The following is a 22,146-nucleotide window of genomic DNA, read 5'->3' on the forward strand; positions in this document are numbered from 1 at the left end:
TTCTTTGGGTCCCAATTTCTGTGCATGGGTAATAAAACTTTTATTTTTCCTCCTGTTATTCTTTGTCACAAAAATTGAATTTTTAAGCCAGCTAGCTGAAAGACTGTGAAGGGTAGAGGAAGAATTCTGCCCTACAGTGTCCTACAGCTTATTCCTATTGAGCCCCTCCAAGGCTTCCCAAGGTATACGCTTCGCTTTTCTGCAACATGTAAGAAACTTAACTTTGATGAGCTTATTGATAAAAGGCTCTTAGCTGTGCGTGCACAGTAAACATTCAATAGCTTAGAGATGAATTCATATTGCCATTATAAGCGACAACTTAAGTAATGCTTATGTATGAGCACTGCAGCCCTACATACTAAGTTTCATAAACCCAAAGAATCTACCTCAATTCAACCTCTGAGAGTTGATAAAAAGAATAGCGGCAAGGTGATGGCCCAGGAACCGGAGAGTCCCAAGTAGGATGGGGCTCCTGCCTCACGGAATTCGTCAGGACTTCAGCACAGCTCATCCCTAGAGAACTAGAGGCACGCGCATGCGCAGCACCCTCAAGCTGCGCTGCCGTTCCTTCAGCGCCTTGGGTTACATCCGGGTCTTTGGGCTTCGCGCTACTCTAGCCGGCTGGGGTCGCTCAGGGTTGCTGGGTGTTGGTTGTTTCCGCTGTTCCAACGTCGGAAGTGCGGGTGGGTGGGCAGACAGGTGAGTCGGGGCGGGGTGGGGGGGGGGGGGCAAGAAGGGGAGTCGGGGCGGGGGTGGGGGGGCCGGGTGGCTCGTTGCTCCCACGAGTAGGATTTGTGCCGAGACGGGGACGCGCGGCCCGGCTGATTGGGGTCCCGGGAGCGTTGAGGCGGGGCGGAGGGTGGGCCGAGGCTGTTGGTGCACTCCGAAATTGGGCCTCCGGGAGGGGCTTCCTATCTTTGTTTCTCTGGCGGCTTTCTCCTGACACTTGTTAAAAATCAGTAACAGCCATCCTCATTTGTATTCCTTATAGTTTGCGGACAGATAGGGCCCAGCAGCCATGCAGTTGAGGTGGGTTTGCAGCCCTGGCCTTCCGGGCAGGGACCTCAGCCTTCTCCGCTGCTTCTCCCCCATCAGGGATGCGGCTTCCGCGTCCTGCACTTCAGCGACCTTTTCAGGTCAGGTTGTAGGAAACAAGCACAGAGCAGGGATTTTGTAAATTTAGATGCTAGTGTAGATTCTAGACTAACTGCAGCCTAAGTCGTGTGGAAGTTCCCATCCAGCTCTGAAGTTCTGAGATTTGTATTCAGCTGCCCAGTCTCCAAGTTAATGCACATTAAGAATGAATCAGCACCAGAGGAAAATGAGGGAATGGAGGGGGGGTGCCTTGTCATTTTTTGCGTGTTATCTGGATTTGATGTCGGAGAATTGCCCAGAGCCACAGCAGTTTGGATTGATGAGGATTGTCAAAAACTGGCAAAAACACATTTTTTAATCTGCATTAATGTGGCAAAAACATTCTGATTTCCTCTGCTTGGGAGGTTTTATTTGAGACTTTTGTAATGAACTCGGAGCTGTCTGAGGAATTTAAAACAAACAAAACTTGCCTGTACCCGATCTAAGAGACTTAAGAACTTCTTTTAATGAGGTCGATTCCTGTGGTATTTTTTTTGAAATTTAGCCTGATTTTAATAATCAACCTGTGAGATTTCTAAAAGTGCAGATTCCCTTGATCGCATTTCACATCTGTTGAAACACTGTGTCCAGGGAGAGGAGCCTGGGAAAACTAGATCTTTAAGGAGCATCCTAAGTGATTCTTACGTAGCGCATCTGGAGCATGGATCTTTCCGTCAGAAAGACCCTCTACCATTAATAGCTTTATAACTTAAGCAATAAATTTCTGAGTTGCAGTTTTCTGTATCTGAGAAAAGAGGATGATAATTTCTATCTCAGAGACTATTCAGTGATCCAAGCCCTTTAATAATAGGGCCCATATCTTAATCATTTTTGTGACTACAGAACTTGGTGGTTGGCATTTAATAGGCCCTCACAAGTATGTTGAACTGAGAAAAAGAGATCGTATTCCCAGAAGACAGAAAACACTTAGAAAGCTCTAATGCCCTCCCTCCGTACCTTACAGTTTTTTTTTTCCTTTTTATGAATAATGAGTATGCTGAATATTATTAGAAGTAAGTGTATCTCTTGATGGTCATACTTGTTAGAAGTAAGTATACCTCTTTATGGCCAGAAAATATTTCTGATTCTTGGTGTAACTTTGAAATTGTTTCTAGCATTAGATCATTAGTGAATTTAAATACAGGCAGAGTCCATTTGTTGAAGTGAATTTATGACTTACTATGTACATTATTGTCTGTAAATGCTATTTGTCTTTTGTTACTGTGCCAGAATTCTATACCATAGTGATCATAATTTCTTGTTACTATTCCAGAATTCTGAATTATTTTGTTCTCAAGAATTTCATTCAGATTTCATATATTCACTGTATATGAGTTGTATATTCATATGAATTGTATTTTCATATGAATTGTATATTGTATATTACCTACTATTCCCATTAATTTCAGGAATTTGATTTATTATCGTATGGAAAGTATGGGAACTCAGGATTGCTGAAGCCATTTGTAAAAGGATTGGTGTGGGTGACAGATCCGTTTAAATATGAAACTAAGAATTAAATTCTGGAAACTATGTTTATAGAACACAGTGTAAATATTACAAATCTTGTCAATGTAAAAATAATACATTTTACAGAAATCAGGGGTTGTGAGGAAGTGTAAGAGTACAATTTTCCTATCTCTCATGGTAGTAGGTCAGTCTACATTGTCTGAAGTGGAATCATAGTTTTTAAATGACTTCGATCTTTAATATTTGTGCAGTATTTTGTCTTAACCTTAGAGTACTCTCTAAGGAACTAAAATTGCTTTTTTGTTTTTAAGGAACTAAAATTGCTTTTTATGAAGAATTTTTTTTCTTCAGAGATCAGCAGTTTTAGTTCACTTTTTCTTTTGTTTAAATTCAGAAAGAATGAAATGTTATGCTTTGAAATGGCATGTCTATTATGATCTCATTATTAAAAATTATTTCTATACATTCTGTTTATATGTGTGCATTAAATAGACATCTGGAATGTTATATGCGTAATGATAATAGTTTTTTATTTCTGAGTTAGGATTTGGGTTGATTTTTTTCTTCCTCTTGTACCTTCCTATATTGAAAGAAATTTTTAAGAAGCGCAGGCATAATTTTTATAAAAACATTTAACACAGAGATGTTTGGTTATTATGGTATTTACAGAGAAAGTTCTGGATTTTAGTAAGTAACCTAAAGGTTGCTGAGTAATCATTATTAACATTAACTTGCCTTTAAAAAACGAGAACTGCTTTGTTTGCCTTTAGGTTTGTTTCATGTTGCTTTATATAATATCTGTCAGGACAGTGTACTATGCTATCTTACAAAGACTAAAATTTGCCTTGATATGAATTCTTTGTCATTTGGTAACTATGTGACCTCAGTTACATTGTGTGAGCCCTTCTTCTCATCTAAAACTGGGTGTTGTAAATATTTACTTTAGAAGATTGTTGTATGCATTTAAATTACCTAGCCCACTGCCCAGAACCAATGTCTGTTCAAAAGAGAGCAGCTGTTATTGCTATTTTAAAAGTACATATTGTATTTATATATATATATATATACATATATATATATATATATATACACGCATGTCTTTCTTAAGTAATGTTCTTAAAGTCATTAGTATATTACATTTCTGTTTGAATATCTGCAAATTACTTAAAGTGTTCTACAATGGAATTTTCTCAGGTTAGAACTACTTGTCCTGGAAACTGTTCATCACCATAATGAGGCTCGTAATTCTTGATAACTATGACTTGGCTAGTGAATGGGCAGCCAAATACATCTGTAATCGCATCATTCAGTTCAAACCTGGACAGGACAGATATTTTACACTGGGTTTACCAACAGGTAATACACCATTTTTTCCATTTTAGATACTGAAGGTCATGGGATTGAAGGGTTTCCTTTAGTAAAATATGTTTCCCCTTTATTTCTTGCCATATCACTGATTGAACATGTTAGTGTATACAGCCAGAAATGTGTATATCTATCTAGTATCTATGTTTCATTATTGTTTCTTGTATGAAAATTGTATATCACTTACCACTCTAAAATGCAAAAGGAAATTTCTTGTATTAAAATTATACATCACTTGTATCTCCAAAATGCAAAAGGAAATATCCTAACTTAAGTGATGGTCATAGTATTTTTTGTACCTTTTTCTAGTAGTCTTTTGTTTTTAGGGATTTTTTTTTTTTTTTAATTCTCAAGTTAGTTAACATACGTACGTACATGTAGTCTTGGCTTCAGGTAGTGATTGATCTCTTAAATATGACACCCAGTACTCATCCTGAAGAGTGTCCTCCTTAATGCCCGTTACCCATCAACCCTCAGTTCTCTGTTTTCAAGGGTCTCTTATGGTTTGCTTCCCTCTCTGTTTTTATCTTATTTTCCCTTCCGTTCCCCTATGTTCATCTCTGAAGTTTCTCAAATTTCACATATGAGTGAAAACATATGAGTCTTTCTCTGACCGACTTATTTCATTTAGCATAATACCCTCCTGACCCATTCACATTGTTGCATGTGGCAAGATTTCATTTGTTTTCATCGCCAAGTAGTATTCCATTCATCAGTTGATGGATATTTGTCCATCAATGTATCCATTCATCAGTTGATGGATATTTGGGCTCTTTCCATAATTTGGCTGTAGTTGATAGCACCGCTCTAAACATGGAGGAGTATATGCCCCTTCAAGTCAGCATTTTTGTATCCTTTGGATAAATTCCTAGTAGTGCAATTGCTGGGCCTTAGGGTAGTTCTAGTTTTAATTTTTTAAGGAACCTCTACACTATTTTCCACCGTGGTTGCACCAGTTTGCGTTCCCACCAACAACAGTGCGAGAGGGTTCCCCTTTCTGCACTTCCTTGCCAACATCTGTTGTTTCCTGCGTTGTTAATTTTAGACATTCTGACAGGTATGAAATGATTTCTCACTGTGGTTTTGATTTGTATTTCCCTGATGATAAGTAATGTTGAGCATCTTTTCATGTGTCTGTTTGCCATCTGGATGTCTTTAGCAAAGTGTCAACTCATGTCTTCTGCCCATTTCTTGACTGGATTATTTGGTTTTTTGGGTGTTGAGTTTGGTAAGTTCTTTATAGATTTTGGATACTAATCCTTTATACGATATGTCATTTGCAAATGTCTTCTCCCTCTCTGTCAGTTGCCTTTTGGTTTTGCTGATTGTTTCCTTTGTTGTGCAGAAGCTTTTTGTCTTAATGAGGTCCCAGTAGTTCATTTTTGCTTGTATTCCCCTTGCGTCTGGAGACATGTCTAGTAAGAAGTTGCTGTGGCCGATGTTGAATGAGGTTTTTGCCTGTTTTCTCCTCTAGGAGTTTGATGGTTTCCTGTCTCACAGGTCTATCATCCATTTTGATTTATTTTTGTATATGGTGTAAGAAAGTGGTCCAGCTTCATTCTTCTGCATGTCACTGTCCAGTTCTCCCAGCACCTTTTGCTAAAGACACTGTTTTTTTCCATTGGATACTCTTTCCTGCTTTGTCAAAGATTAGTTGGCCGTATATTTGTGGGTCCATTTCTGGTCTCTCTGTTCTATTCCATTTATCTGTGTCTGTGTTTGTGCCAGCACCATACTGTCTTAATGATTACCGCTTTGTAATACAGGTTAAAGTCTGGGATTGTGATGCTTCCTGCTTTGGTTTTCTTTTTCAAAATTACTTTGGCTATTCAGGGTCTTTTGTAGTTCCATACAAATTTTAGGATTGTTTGTTGTAGCTCTGTGAAGAGTGCTGTTTTTACTTTGATAGGGATTGCATTGAATGTGTAGATTGCTTTGGGTAGTTTTGACATTTTAACAATATTCTTGTGATCCAAGAGCATGGAATGTTTTTCCATTTCTTTGTGTCCTTTTCAGTTTCTTTTATAAGCTTTCTATAGTTTTCAATGTACAGATCTTTTACCACTTTGGTTAGGTTTATTCCTAGGTATTGTATGGTTTTTGAGGGATATTGCTTTTCCTATTCATATAATTAGTAGAATTAGTCTTTTCAATAATCATTAAGAGGTACCAAAAGTATGTACTATTGTCTCTTCATTTCATCTTCTCTGCCTCATATACTCTTACTGTCTTATTAGCCCTTTACTATTTCTGTGTGTATTTTCTTTTTATTATAGAAGTATTAAGAGTGAAAAATTGAAGACTGATATGTTTTCATGACAATAAACATTAAGTATTAATTTCATGTTTTATTGTATTTAGTTCACTATTAAGGTTTTTCTTAAAAATTAACCAAGTAGTGTTATTAATCTCATGATCTCACTTAATTTGATATTGTTGACTTCCACAGCAAAGGGTATTGGACCTGGAATCAGAGCTGCTACTTTCTTGGTTACTGCAAGGCATATATTCCTCACCCCTGATCTTTGGTTTCCTTACCTTTAAGAAAGATGAGGCTGTTAATAGCTGATAATGCTGTTTGAGGCACAGATAAGGTGGTGCTCGTTCCACTCCTTTGTGTACTTTAATACTATGTGAATTTAAGGTTCCCATAAGTGTGTCTTATTTAAAACAGTATTTTTTTCCTTCTGCTCCTTCCCCCATATGTGCTAACTACATAAAAGCTACAATCATAATTTTTTCCATTTGTATAATTTTCATGAAAGGTATTGTTTAGCTCATTCATTTGTTATTTTGCTTTTTGTCTTTGGTCCAGGCAAAGGAGGGTTTGTAAAAATTGTACACACCAGACTGGCCCCCTCAGCACCCACATTTTTGATACATGAGCCCCAGTGGTTGAATATGGCCTCTGTATCTGTTTGCTTACTGCAAACCAGGGCTACACTCAGGCTAGTTGCTTTGATTATTCTGTTTTAAATACGATGTATAACTAAACAGTAATTTTAGCTTGGGGGCAGGAAATCTTCAAAGTCATAAATGCAAGCAGTCCTAAACATGCTTTTGTGTGTTTAGATCTACAACTTTTGCTTTAGTTTTAGATAGTCTAACTGCCTAGTAGTGCACTTGCCAAGGAGTATTTTGGAAAACCTTTGTGGATGTTTTTCACTTTCCTCCTTCATTGACCATTGTCAGTGTTAATCATGCTCTCTTCTCCTCCTTGCTTTTGAAGTTTGAATATACATTTCTTTTTTTCCTTTCTTTTTTTTTTTTTTAAAGAGAGGGTATGAGTGGGGTAGGGGCAGAGAGAGACTAGAGAGAGAGAATCCAAAGCAGGCTCTGCATTGTTAGAATAGACACTGATGCAGGGCTCAAACTCACAAACCATGAGATCGTGACCCAAGCTGAAGTCAGACGCTTGACCAGCTGAGCCACCCGGGCAGCCCTGAGTATACATTTCTGTAATTGCAGACAGCAGTATTGTAATTCTCCCTCCACAAAGCACAGTTTCTGGGGAATATCTACTTGGTATTTATTGATGTGATCTTAACAAGCTTCACATGTAAGGGCCTGCATGCTTCCTGCCTCTCAAACTTATTCCCTGATTCTCTTACTCTGAATCATGATAGGATAATTAGACTGCTTATAGTTCAAAGAATAGACCTGAACTTGCTGGCTTTACTTTCACTCATGTTGCTAGTATATTAAGTAATGAAAACTATGTGAGCCTTGGAACCAGACAGAATCTCTTGAACCTCTGGCTTCACTGCCATGTGATATTTGGCAAATTCCTTAATCTTTTTGACCCAATTCTTCAGTCCTCAAAATGGGAAAGATCATGTCAATTTCCCAAGGTTGTGTGATTTACATGAGCTGATGTGTAAAAATACCAGTATAGCTAAGGGGTGTTTGGGTGGCTTAGTCAGTTAAACGTTCAACTTAGGCTCAAGTCATGATCTCATGGTTAGTGAGTTTGAGCCCCGCGTCAGGCTCTGTGCTGACAGCTCAGAACCTGGAGCTTGCTTCAGATTCTGTATCTTTCTCTCTCTCTGCCCTTCTCCCACTTATGCTCTGTGCCCCTCTCTCAAAAAATGAATAAACACTAAAAGAAAATTTAAAATACTAGTATAGCTATCATAAGGTAAGCATACAAATGTTATCTCTCAACCTCCTCCCTCTTTTTTCTGTTCTCAATTACAACTCAACCCTATCTTTGACTATTGGAATTCTACCCCTTCTTCAAGACTGATGAAATGTCATCTTGTTTAATCCTTCCTCTAACAAACAAAACTGTAATCTTTTCTTCTTTGATTTACAACAGTTCTGCAAACTTCTTATAGGTTATTTACAACATTTTTATTTGTTATGGTTATTGTATTTGCCTAATCTTACCTTGTGAGTTTTTTTTAGGATAGAAACAGTTTTAATCTTTGTTTTATCTGAATCATAGTAAACACTTGATAATAATTATGTTAGTAAATTTTGCAAAGTGGGCACTAAAATGAAGTTTCTTTAACCAGTTCACTATGTACCATATATTTCATTATTTTTTTCTTCAGCCACTTTGATTAAAAACTAGAAAGTGAATGTGTTATTTTTTGTCATCACCATTTGGACCTTTTTTTTTTTTTAGTTTTTTTTAATGTTTATTTATTATTGAGAGACAGAGACAGAGAGTGAGCAGGGGAGGAGCAGAGAGAGAGGGAGACACAGAATCTGAAGCAGGTTCCAGGCTCTGAACTCTCAGCACAGAGCCCAACACAGTACTCGAACTCACAAACCACGACGAGATCATGACCTGAGCCGAAGTCGGAGGCTTAACTGACTGAGCCACCCAGGCGCTTCTCATTTTTTTTTTTTTTTATTAAAAAATTTTTTAATGTTTGTTTATTTTTGAGAGAGAGGAAGAGTTGAGTGAGAGAGGGACAGAGAGAGAGAGGGAGACACAGAATCCGAAGCAGGCTCCAGGCTCTGAGCTGTCAGCACAGAGCCCCAGGTGGGGCTCAAACGGAAAACCCTGAGATCATGACCTAAACAGAAGTCGGACACTCAACTGACTGAGCCGTCCAGGTGCCCCAACTTCTTACTTTTTTTATTCATATATTCTTAAATTAAGGAAGGAATCCTATAGTTATTCTCCTGACACCGAAACAAACACAGATTTGTTTATGCTTCTAGAAAGGAAGAAAAAAAAGCAATTTATCCATCTGTTAGATAAGTTTTATATTAGAGGGCCATAGTTCTTAGAGATGGAATTATAAAATTTGACCATTAAATTATTAATTAGAGTTGAAAACAGTATGTTTTCTTTAGTTTTAAGAAATTCTTTTAGACTTCTGTTCTCTGAACCTATACGATGTATTGTTTGCAGCCACTTGTATTATTCTTTCATCTCAAGTGAAAGGCAGTCTTTTTACTACTCTAGAATTCGCTTTGTATTTTTTTTTTGTTATAGACTGATTACTTCTGTCATATTCTGTCTGCCACTTTAGCAGAAATTTTGTGTGCATGCTGGTTTTTGTTTTGTTTTGTTTTTTGTATAATTTGTTTTATGATGATGAATAGATTAGGAATTAATCGATACTCCAGCTAGGATTGGGAGGGCCAGGTCACTTGTTAAGGATGCAGTCAATCTACCCTTCCAATTTGTAGTTAAAATGAAAAAATACAGCAATTTTAAAAACAGAGGCTGTTGGGGCGCCTGGGTGGCGCAGTCGGTTAAGCGTCCGACTTCAGCCAGGTCACGCTCTCGCGGTCCGTGAGTTCGAGCCCCGCGTCGGGCTCTGGGCGGATGGCTCAGAGCCTGGAGCCTGTTTCCGATTCTGTGTCTCCCTCTCTCTCTGCCCCTCCCCTGTTCATGCTCTGTCTCTCTCTGTCCCAAAAATAAATAAACGTTGAAAAAAAAATTATAAAAAAAAAAATAAAATAAAAATAAATAAATAAATAAAAACAGAGGCTGTCTTCAAGTGGCTTAATTTATTTTTCTTTATTGTCCATGTCATGTAGCACTATCAAACTGATTTCAATTTTATAAAACCTGTAAAAGAATCACATTTATAAAACAATAAAATCAAGACTCAGATGAAGTATCCAAAGCCAAGATCCCATTTCCCAGAAGTCATTTTACTTTATACATTTTAGCTAATACATGCTGAAGATAACACAAAATAAGACACAGAACCTCCAGTTAAAATCATAAAGGCTAAAGTTCCTCAATGAGTCCTTGCCAAGTTCTGAGTCTATTTTGAAAGTGGAGGCAATACTTAAATTTAGCTCTGGTTTCCCTTTTGATGTCATTAAATGGTCAACTTGACCTATTTATATATCATTCATGCTACAAATCCTTCTCTAAAAAAGCTTTTTCTCAAAAGGTGGGGTGTTTATTTTTCTTTTAATTCACATATGCTTCCTAGAAGTTTCTAATCTTGGAGTATCCATTATTTCCAAATATTCAACAACTCTAGAATCATTTTCCAAACTATAATTTCTTTTGACAGATTTCTAGTTTTCTTTAGCAAATTCTACTTTACTAAGCCTTAAGGTACTTTGCAAATGTGTGTATAATTCAAAAAATATTTGTTAATTGAATATGTATTTAAATGAATAATGGTTTCCCTAGTAGATTAGAAATAGAGAATATCATTAACAGAATAAAGTTAATATAAATATTTTAAAAATATATTTTTCATGTTAAGTTAGAAAATGGAATCTTTATCTGTTTTAGGGAGTACACCATTAGGATGTTATAAAAAACTAATAGAATATCACAAGAATGGAGACCTTTCTTTTAAATATGTGAAGACCTTTAACATGGATGAATATGTAGGTAAGCTGTGTTTGAATATATTATTTGAATATGTTAAATAAAAAGAATATAGTTTGAGAATTAATACATTATTTGAATCTATGTTTTGAATGTAATATGACTATTTCTAGAAGATAACGTACTGCCTTTTGGTGCGGTTGGGGGTTTATATTAAAAACATCTATATTTTTGGGGGAGGCGCCTGGGTGGCCCATTCGGTTAAGCATCCAGCTTCGGCTTGGGTCATGATCTCACGGTTCGTGAGTATGAGCCTGAAGTCAGGCTCTGTGCTGACAGCTCAGAGCCTGGAACCTGCTTCTGATTCTGTGTCTCCCTCTCTCTCCGCCCCTCCCTTGCTTGTGCTCAGTCAGTCTCTCTCTCAAAAATAAATAAAAACATTAAAAAAATCTATTTTTGTGATGCCAGCATGATATAGCAGAAGGAATATGGGACTAGAAATCAGAAGATCTATATTCATCTTGGGCTCTGCCACTCATCAGCCATGCAGCTTTGAGCCAGTCCCTTCACAGTTCTTACTCTTTTTTTTTTTCTTTTTCATATTTTATTATTTATTTATGAGAGAGAGTACAAGCAGGGGAGGTGCAGAGAGAGGGGGACAGAGGATCCAAAGCGGACTCCGTGCTGACAGCAAAGATCCCAGTGCAGGGGATCTCTGAAACTCATGAGAAACTCATGAACCATGAGATCATGACCTGAGCTGAAGTCAGATGCTTAACCCACTGAGCCACCCAGGGTTGCCTCCCCCCGCCCCTCTTTGTTTTTTCCTTAAGGCAGAGTTAAAACTGGTTTTGTGGAGATGGATTGAGTACCATGTATGTAAAAGTAATTAGTAAAATAAAGATTTTTCAGATATAAATGTATTTATATTTATGGCTGTGAAGATTTTATGATTCATTGTTAACTTGCTTAACAGGGAACACAAGAATACATTTTTAATGGTAGCCCAAATGATAGTCAAAGAACTGTTAGGATTCAGTATACTTTGCATGCATGCAGGAAGAATAGATTAGAAACATAGACCAACATTTCAGAGGTATGGCAGATTAATTTCTGTGGAGCTTAACACAAATCAGTTCCATTGGTAAAATTTTCTGTGTTTGAGAAGTGAAGTACGGTGATTAAATGCATGTGAACTAGACTTCTGTGTTTGAATTCCAGCCTCTCTGTGAGCTGTGTGACCTTGGGAAAGTTTACTTAATTTTTCTGTGCTTTTGATGTTCATCTATAAAATAGGAATGATAACAGTATTTCCATAGATGTTGTACAAATTATTTGAACTGATACATACATGTAAGGTGGTTAATACAATGTCTGGAGTATAATGAGCATATATTCCACATAAAAATGCCTTTAAATTGAATATGGTTATAGAAAAGTTATATATTTTAAATAGCATCTGTGGCTTAATCAGAAAAGCAAACTTTGGATTTATTCCTAGAAATACTTACATTTTTATATATTAACTTTTAATTTAGGACTTCCCAGAAATCATCCTGAAAGCTACCATTCTTATATGTGGAATAACTTTTTTAAGCATATTGATATAGATCCAAATAATGCTCATATCCTTGATGGGAATGCTGCAGATTTACAAGCAGAATGTGATGCTTTTGAAAAAAAAATAAAAGAAGCTGGAGGAATTGACCTTTTTGTTGGAGGTATGTAAAACATTTTGTCATTACTCTTACCTTTGTGTGATGCGGGGAACACCTGTAACTGTCTATAATATCCGTACTGATTTTTATTTTTTATTTTCATCAACAGTAATCTTAAGGTTCTAAGTTAGAATTGTTTAAATTATGTCTTGAGAAATAAGTCCCAATGCCTGCTAAACTTTTCTATTATCTGTTTAGAATTCACAATTAATCACATCTTACAAAATGCATGCTGTTTCTTTAACTAAATACTATTCTTACCTTTTATAATTTCTTTACAATTCCAGCCCAGCTTTCTTACCAAATTACAGGGTTGAGTCTCTAAAAGTTTGCATGTGGAACAGATAGATTTTAGCATTTCTGTACTGATCACTTAAATGGCTTCATCTCACTTAAAAAGTCAGTTAAGAATGATATAAGACTTTATCATCACCCTTTAGTTAATATGAACTAAGCTGTATAATTATCTTTATAAACTCCAAATAAATAAATGTTTAATTGACTAAACTCCACTTAAAATATGTATATATGTATGTATACATATATGTGTATGTACATATATATACACACAAACATACATATATAATATATACACATGCGCATGCGTGCACATGTGTGTGCATGACGTACCATTGAAAATAGGAGGAATGTTTTTTCTTTAATGTTTATTTATTTTGAGAGAGAGAAAGTGTGCCCACTCGCGTGCATGCGAGTAGGGAAGGGAGAGGGGCAGAGAGAGGGTGAGCGAGAATTCTAAGTGGTGGAGCCTGATGTGGGCCTGGATCTCATGACTGCAAGATAATGACCTGAGCCAAGCCAATATCAAGTGTTGGACGCTCAGCCAACTGAGCCACCTAGGTGCTCCAGAAGTGTCTTTCTTTGTAATGACAACATGGTTTTCTGTAATTATTATGAAGCCTCTGGGACAGCTAATTAATTACCATAAGAATAACATCAACTAAAGTGGAGCTAAAATTGATTTGTGCCAGAGTTTTTATTATGCAATTAAACATGCCAAAGCTCTAAGCTAACATTAAGTTCTCTGGATATATCTTATATTTAATTTACTAGAAGATTGCTTAAAAGTACATGAATTAGATCTTTAGTAGAGCTGTACATTGACGTTAATTTATGGTTGAGGTGGCCAAGTATGGTTGAGGTGGTTGATTGCCCTTGGGGAAAATTTGGGTATTACAGTCAGGCATAAATTTGCATTCTGTTTTGGCCACTTATTATCTATATGACTTTGAGAAATTTATTGAAGTTCAGTATAATTAAGTCATTTGTAAAACAGGAATTAATATTAACCATTCCAAAACTTGTGAGAACTAACTATGTTATAACATGTAAAACGTCTTGCATAGTGGTTGGTACATCAGACTTCTCTTTCTGAACTGTAGATGCTGAAATAATTGTTCTGTAGTTTATTGAATTTCCTGCTTTTTTACTGGGTTACTTCTAAGCGTATTGAGTGAGATTGAAATTTTCTCTTTGAGGAAATTTTTATCTCCACATAGCAGAGCCGGTATCATTTACTTTCTTTTATAGATGGGATGGTTGTTCTCTGAGCAAGAATCCAAGCTAGGCTGTTTTGCTTTTCAAAATTGAAAGTTATCTATGTTTTAATAAAATTTGCTAATATTTCAGTATTCCTGGAAAGCATTTGCATTCCAGTTTTGTCCATATGGCTTAATTCTGAGATAATTACCATTTGTACTTGTCAGTATCAAGACTAAGGCAGTTTGTATTGGGGAATGTTGAAGGAATGCATTACCCATGCATTCTTCATATTTTCTAAACTACATACCAAAATCAAGTAGAATTACTATAATGTATACCTAATTACTGTAATATAATTATACATAATGTGTCTATATTTTAGTTATATCAAGACATATTTGCACTCATTTACCGTCATACAAAAAGGCATGGTACTTATTAGAGGTTCATTATTAAACATGGCTTAATGAAAAATATCTTGTTTACTTTTTCATTTGAGTATCTTTTTTCCTGTTAATTTATTTGCCTTACATAAGGATCCATGTGACAAATCCCTTGGGGATTCAATGCTAGGAAATAGAATTTACTGGGGTTGGGGGGAGAACATAAGAACTAAACTCCATTTTCTTTTTCTGTCCGCTTCTCAGAAAGCATTTATAACTTAAAGTGATGTGTAAGGTTGAATGTCCCTTGTCAAAGATTTTTATTTTTTTCGGTTTATTTATTTATTTTGAGAGAGAGAGAGAGAGTGGGGGAGGGGCAGAGAGAGAGGGAGAGAGAATCCCAGGCAGGCTCTGTGCTGTCAGCTCAGAGTCCAACGTGGGGCTCAATCCCACGGCCCATGAGATATGACCTGAGCTGAAACCAGGAGCAGATGCTTAACTGACTGAGCCACCCAGGTGCTCGTATCAAAGATTTCTAGTAGGACTTTCTTCTTTCCCCATAGCTTTAAGTCATTTCTCATTTCTTTTTAGATTTTGGTATATTACCTTACTATAAGTCACCTTAGTTTTCCATTTGGAACAGATAGAGTATAAATTATAGTTATTTATGTTTATGACTGACTCTTACTTCTAGAAAGAACCTGTTTTCTAAACAATTTTTGTTCTTAAGCTTCCTGTAGTCATTCTCCCCTGACATATATATATGTATGTATATAAAAAGATGATATCCTTCCTCTTACATTAACATCTTCACTGTAGTCATGTCATGGTCCATTCAAAGGACATAATTACTCTGTGTATACAGGGAGGAGGGTTAGCTTATTGCATTTTCTTTGAACTTTTTCCTATTTGGGGGTACCCTATTATTGGATGTATACTCATGAAAGAATCTCATTTGATTCTTTGCTTTTGTTGATCTAGGTTTGTTATTGGATTTTCAAGATGAGGCTTGGTATCTGGGTCTTATCACTTACCCTTCTTTTGTTCCAGGGTTTGTTGGTTAATAAAAACACTAAGAACTGAGCCAAATGGGATCAAAATAACAGCCTTAATAAAGGTAAAGTTGGATTAGAGATTTCAGGTTGGGCTTGAGGCCAAAATGGGTTTTCCTATTCCTTACACCTGAATTTGAAATAGTAGGATAAGAAGAGCTTAAGACTGTCAACACATCATTTCTTACTCCTGGTAAATAGAATAGGAATTCCCTTTCCTCAATAGAAAGGAAAAAAGGAAAATGTATAATCTCTGAAGTTCTCATTCTTTGTGACGACAGATTTGTTAAGAGAAAGAGCAAAGTGTGTCGTGCAATCCCTTACCTACCCCCAGCAATAAAATATACAAATATGAAATTTTATAAATAAACTAAGGTATTACTAACTTTAAAATTATTTTAAGGTACTGTTTTTAAAAAAATAAAAATAAGACAGTGGGGAAAACTTTAACCTTCTTCTTTGGTTACATGATTAGATTCTTTGGTTTGAAAGTAACTGTGACTTATTTTGGGACCAAAAGTGCATTAATTGGAATGATTCTAGGCTAACTCACAGAATTTGGAGACGGGTTGAAACAGCCAAGTCTTTGGAAGAACAAGAATGAAGGAGCCTGAGATCTCCAAAGTAGGAACTCATGGACCCTCTCCTGCAGTGCTATCATCAAATACCTCAGCTCTAGATACCTTTTTTCTTTTCTGCATCCTTGCTCAATTTTCAGAATTTCCTGAGAGAAATTCTGATTGTTTCAGCTGGGGACAAGTATTTATCACTAGACCACAATCATCCTCCCTCAGAGAGATATAGAGTAGATTAAGGTCCCCTCAATTGTGAGGGAAGCAGAGCAGTGTAGGAGGAGGAGGGAGAAAGTATACTGAGCATACCAAAGAATAGCAACCATCTGTTCATCTCTTCAGCCATTATTCATTGAGGGCCTCCTATGTGTCCTGTATTGTTCTAAGAGGTAAGGATACAGTAATTAAGTAAGTAAGTAAGGTTAGAGAGAGAGAGTCCTTACTCCAGTGAAATTTACATTATACCCCACAGAACTTTAGGGACATAGGAAAGGCATGTAATCTAGATCCTGAGGTTTTAGAGATATTTCATAAAGGTGCTAATGTATTAGGTTGACTTAAATACTGAGAATTTGCCATGGTTGTTACATTTCATGATTATTTTAACGAAAGTTTTGTAAAGCTTTATGAAACATTCTGAACACTTTTAAAATATATCAGGAAGCTCAATTTCTGATAGTTACTCTTGGTTAGTAAGGGGCTGTATTGACACTACTGATAATTTCAGCTGTACTGTACACTTTTGTACGACCCACATCACCACTGACAACACTGGTGTTGATCCTTGAGGACTTCCTATTTTTTCTGGAACTTTTATTTTCATGGTTCTATCCTTTCTTCTTTATACATAAATAGAAAAATGTAAATATTTGCACCGATGTACACTTAAGAGGAGAAACAGAACAATTTTACCAATCTAGAGAGAAATTCATATTTTTAATTTAAAAATTTTATTAACAAGCAGATATACACTAATGGAAAAAGTCCATACATATTAACCACATGTGGGTCAGACTTTAGTTCACCACATTAAAAATTTCTAGAATGTAGTGCTTTGGTAGCTTATATCTGCTCCCTTAGATTTCATTTCTTCCATCAAAACCAGGTTATTTGTTGTCATTTTTTGCTTTGTTGTAACCTGGGAGAAATTGGTTAGAGTTGTAGGTTAAGAGGTTAAGAGTCAGTAAAATACACATATCTATCATTAAAGTTAATATGAAGAATATAAATGTAACATATTTTGACTCAGAACGTATGAGTTTATTTTTTCATTGAGGTTGTCAGAAATCTATTAGAGTACCCATGTGTAAAACTTGATTTATTCATGCTATAGAGATTCTTCATTTTACAAAAAGATTCGCTTCCAATTTCATTCAAATAAGGAATGTCATGTTCCCATCTATTATTTAGAGGCGATCCTAGAATATTAGAACTGTCAGTATGTCTGTTTAAAGCAGTGTTTTCAAGTTGTAGTTGTCACCCATTATTAAGTCATGAAATCAGTATAGTCATTCACATTTAGCATTTCCCTTTTGTGTGTTTTGCTAATGAAATAGAATTAAATAGAATGGCTCCTAGCAGGGGTAAGTATTGTTTCATGCGTTCTTGTTTTTAATTACTTTGGTTTGTGTTTATGTGTTTACATGTGTACTACTAGATTGCAGTGTCAAATATATTTCTAGTCAAAAAAGTCTGAAGCAAACTACTGCCCAGTATTATCCGTTCTAGACATTTTTGTAAGTGAGGAAACTGCTACAGGGAGGTCCAGTAGTTAATTGCCCCATCTAGACTAGAACCAAGCCAAGTTAAAGTATTAAACACCACTGTGTTAGGCATCAGAAGATTTAGATTTCAGTTTTGTCTCAGTATTTACTAAATTGTTATCTTGAATAAGTCATGTATTACCCTTGAATGCCAGAGTTTCTTTGTTTATTTTTGAGAGAGTGCAAGCAGGAGAAGCTTGCACTCAAAACAAAGCGTTGAGCTCAAAAACAGGTGGGGAGATGAGGCGAATAGATAGGCCTAATAAGACTATCTTAAAGATTTTTAAATATGTGTTGTTGAGATGCAAAAAATGCTTTATAAACTGTGAAGTGTTATGCTGATATAAGGTAATACTTAATTTTACTGCTATTACAATCGTTCTTGCTCAGTGCTAAGCATGTGGAAAACATTGAAATACTTGTTGAATCAAATACAGGAACAAATATTTTCATGCAGCATTAGATATCCGGCTATCAAATAAAACAAGGTGAGCGTGTTTATGACTTTGCTCTTTAAAACAACTTGAACTTTGGGAAACCTTATTTACTTTATGTGTATATGTGTATGTATACTTCTTTTAAAAGGAATTGGTCCAGATGGCCATATCGCTTTCAATGAGCCAGGATCCAGTTTAGTGTCAAGGACAAGATTAAAGACTCTAGCGATGGACACCATTTTGGCAAATGCTAAATATTTTGATGGAGATTTATCGAAGGTGCCAACTATGGCTCTAACAGTTGGCGTGGGGACAGTGATGGATGCAAGAGAAGTAAGAATTAAATATTCTTTGATGTCTATAGATTTTGGAGAAAATACAGCACCAAATTAGTGATATTTTGGTTACATCCTATTCACAATGTAAATTGTTACCTAGCTTTCAGTAGCTTCTGTAAGTCTTATTGCAGTGTTTAAAATTTAACTAAATTGAGTTTTTGTAGCTTATGTAAACTAAGAATTAGGTACCATCCCTTTTGGAGTACTGCTTCATGTGCCTATTCCTTGCGTTACAGTTTGAGTTTCTAAAATTATACTGATCAAATGGTCTGTTTCTAAGTGAAATAATCTGGTGAAAGGACTATGAGGCTAGTTACAGCCCTAGGCTGTAGATAATTTTGGAGGCTTGGGATAATTCAGTGTAAAGTACATCTTGACTGTAGGAGGATAGCCAGTTAGTTTCCAACAGAAAAAGAACCCGTCTAAGGCTGGATCTGTTCTAAATTTGGTATACTTAAAAAGACAAGAACTCTGCACAGAACTTCCCTCCTTTTTAATTTTTTTGTAAAGAACCATCATGTTTTTTAAAGTTTATTTATTTATTTTGAGAGAGAGAATCCTAAGCAGCCTGTGTACTGTCTACACAGAGCCTGACATGGGCTTGCACCCACAAACTGCAAGATCATGACCTGAGCCAAAATCAAGAGTCAGACACTTAACCAACTGAGCCACCAGGCGCCCCCTAATTTTTTAATTTTTAATTGGGCTTTCATTTCCTTCCCTGAGAATAAGAGAAAAAATTATAGTCAGCTCATGATTCTAAGTGGCTACATTATATGGAAATTCCTTTCTTTTGTGGCAACAAGATGGGATAGGTTTTGAGTAAAGTGTACAGAAAAGTTATGATGAGTAAGTAAATGATCTTAATGTAAATATGTCTAGACTTTAACGTACACCTAGCAACTGTCATTCAAAATGTAGTTTTTCATGTGGAAGTTATCACTTCCACTATATGAAGAAAGGCCTTTCAAGGATTGAAATTTTATAAGTTGAAAAAAGATTTTAGAGCAATTGTATTTCTAAAATATGGAAGTTATACAAATAGATTTCTTCCATTTAATCAGATTAAAGTTATAACGTACTTACATTAATTCTTAGAATGACCAGAGGGTTGTTCAAGTATTGATTTTCTTTTGGTCAGTTTTTCCAACAAGATTTTATGATGCCACTCACTCACCTCACAATTTTCACTCCTAGCATGATTATAAATCATTATGGCAGAACTATTGTAGGACTCTTATTTTCCCAGGGGACTTAGTACTTTGATTTTTATAGCATTCTTTTGAAATAAATATCATGTCATGGTACTTAATGATTTTCTTATGTTTAATTTTAAGGAGCTTAATGTACAGATTTTCATTTGCCAGTGGTATTAGCTGTGATGTAAGCTGCTCTTCAATTTCAGTTTCATTAAGAACAGATACATTTAAGGAGTGCCTGACTGGCTTGGTCAGTAGAGCATGCGACTCTAGCCTCAGGGTTGTGAGTGCAAGTCCCACGTTGGGTGTAGAGATTACTTAAAAATAAAATATTTTAAAAAATAACACTTAAGGGAGCCTGGGTGGCTCAATCGGTTAAGCGTCCGAGTTCGGCTCGGGTCACGATCTCGCAGTTTGTGAGTTAGAGCCCTGTGTCAGGCTCTGTGCTGACAGCTCAGAGCCTGGAGCCTGCTTCTAATTCTGTGTCTCCTTCTCTCTGCCCATCTCCCGCTTTGTGCTCTTTCTCTGTCTCTCAAAAGTAAATAAATAAATAAATAAATAAATAAATAAATAAATAAATGTTAAAAAAAATTTTTAAAAATTAAAAAATACACTTAATAGAACTTTGAATCAATGTATGGGGCAGATGCTACTGTTAAATGGAAAATACATTTGAATAGGAAAGTAAATTCCTAAGTGGTTAATTAGTTCATCACTAAGCAGCATCATTTTGGCAACTTGGTTAATGAAGACCTCTGTACACACCCTGGAGGTGACACCCTGGAAGTTATTACAGGTTTCTTTAAGATTGGGAATTGTCAACTAGATAAGGAACCACACCCGTCACTACTTTATCACTCTTTCCTTGGCTTGAGGCCTTCACACTAATGGTGTGTGTGAAATGCTCTACTTTTCTGGACCTTGCTTAGGTGAAATGGCACCTTGCAGTTTTCAACATTCAGAAACCCCTTTCTTAACCATAATCCTCATAATCAGAGTTACTTTTTTCTATTTTCTCTCAGACCATTTTTCTTTTCCTTTATTTGCACTTTTCACAATTTCTGATTGTTCTTGTATGTTTACTGGTTTAATATCTTTTTTCTTACTAACTTACAATCCTGTGAGTTTATAGGTCATATATATCTAGTACCTTACAATGCCTGCAATATAATAAGTATTTAATAACTTTGGGGAATAGTTTTAATGCATTATTATGTTCATGATTCATGTTAGACAAGGTTAGTTCTATCCACAGCTTGGTTATTTACTTGAACCATCAGATCTGATTTTTATTGACTTTTGGCTCTATGTCAAAAGCTAAATCTGCCTTCAAAGGATTCAAATTTGTTTTTACTGAGGTATATTTAAAGATATTGTCATATGTTCTAAAGGTAATTTCAAAAGAAAAGATAAATTTTTTTCACCGTTGTAACATTTATATTTGTTATATATTATTGTAATACTTTAGATATTTATTCTTAAGATGACATAAGAAAAACTAATAAAACTTAAAAATCTGCTTTTGATTTTGTTGCTTTACTGGAAATCACTGACGTCACCAATGATTTCTTCATTGCTAAAACTGGCATCTTCTCTGCAGTTCTGGTCCAACTGGGTGTCTTTTCATCATCTACGAACGTTGACCATTCCTTCCATCATAAAACTCTAGCATTCTTCTTTCTTTCTGAGCATTCCTTCTCAGTCTGCTTCCCAGGCTGTTCTTCCTTCATCTGCGTCTTGAATATTGTTGTTCCCTAGGGTTTCATCCTGGAACTGTATATCCACTCTGCATGCTTTAGAGCATGACTTTTTTTTTTTTTTTTAAATAAGTCAACAGCAGTAACTTTTTGTAACATTCTTTCTGTAGTTTTATTACTATTCCAAAAAGATAAAGTACTCTCAGTACAGTAATAATAATACATATCTTTATCTTAACTTTCTGAAGGTTCAAGTTTCATATTTCCAACTTCTAGCTGACATCGAGATGTTTAAAGACTCCTTGTATACTTACACTGTCCAAAATTTAAATTTATCTTTCTACCAAATTTGCCTTTCTCTTCTGAATATTCCCTCTCTTGGTGAATAACAGCACTCACCATGAAGATTATCTGAGCTTGAAACATGGGTCATTCTCAGCATCTTCTCTACATCTAATGAGTCACCAAATTCCAAGTATTTAATAAACTACTTAAAGGTAAATAAGGATCCTGCCCTCCCTCCATCACCACTGCCTATTAAGCCTATATCAGTTTTTTCAAGAATTATTGCAAACCCATTTTAAATCATGGCGATATCCATTCTTTATCACGTTTTATGTGTTACAGTCTGAATTATTTTTTTCAAAACCATAGTTCAGTTTATTACTTACCTATGTAATTAAGAGTCTCTGATGCCCTATTATTCTATCAAAAAATGAAGCCTAGCCTCTCTGCCATAACAAGATTCTGTATTATCA

At 35.8% G+C, this 22,146-nt stretch overlaps 1 protein-coding gene and 1 long non-coding RNA gene across 3 annotated transcripts in view; both read left to right on the plus strand.

Annotated features, from left to right (window-relative positions):
- The first annotated feature begins 551 nt into the window (after positions 1–551).
- Positions 552–22,146, plus strand: part of GNPDA2 (glucosamine-6-phosphate deaminase 2) — a 30,764-nt gene continuing 9,169 nt past the window's right edge. The window contains exons 1-5 of one of the 2 annotated variants that reach the window (XM_025921701.2): positions 552–699; positions 3,799–3,960; positions 10,691–10,792; positions 12,268–12,450; positions 18,303–18,487. In XM_025921701.2, the coding sequence (XP_025777486.1) occupies positions 3,837–3,960; positions 10,691–10,792; positions 12,268–12,450; positions 18,303–18,487 (594 nt within the window). In that variant the 5' untranslated portion in view covers positions 552–699; positions 3,799–3,836. The remainder of the gene's footprint in view (positions 700–3,798; positions 3,961–10,690; positions 10,793–12,267; positions 12,451–18,302; positions 18,488–22,146) is intronic. The other variant, XM_086705142.1, reaches the window with a different exon arrangement.
- Positions 3,967–10,670, plus strand: LOC147582018 (uncharacterized). The gene is made up of 3 exons (XR_015250488.1): positions 3,967–8,039; positions 9,556–9,654; positions 9,922–10,670. It is a non-coding gene; the product is annotated as an uncharacterized LOC147582018 (long non-coding RNA).

This window comes from Puma concolor, chromosome B1 (assembly GCF_028749965.1).
Source record: "Puma concolor isolate L17-30 chromosome B1, mPumCon1.1.hap2, whole genome shotgun sequence".
NCBI classification, from domain to species: domain Eukaryota; kingdom Metazoa; phylum Chordata; class Mammalia; order Carnivora; family Felidae; genus Puma; species Puma concolor.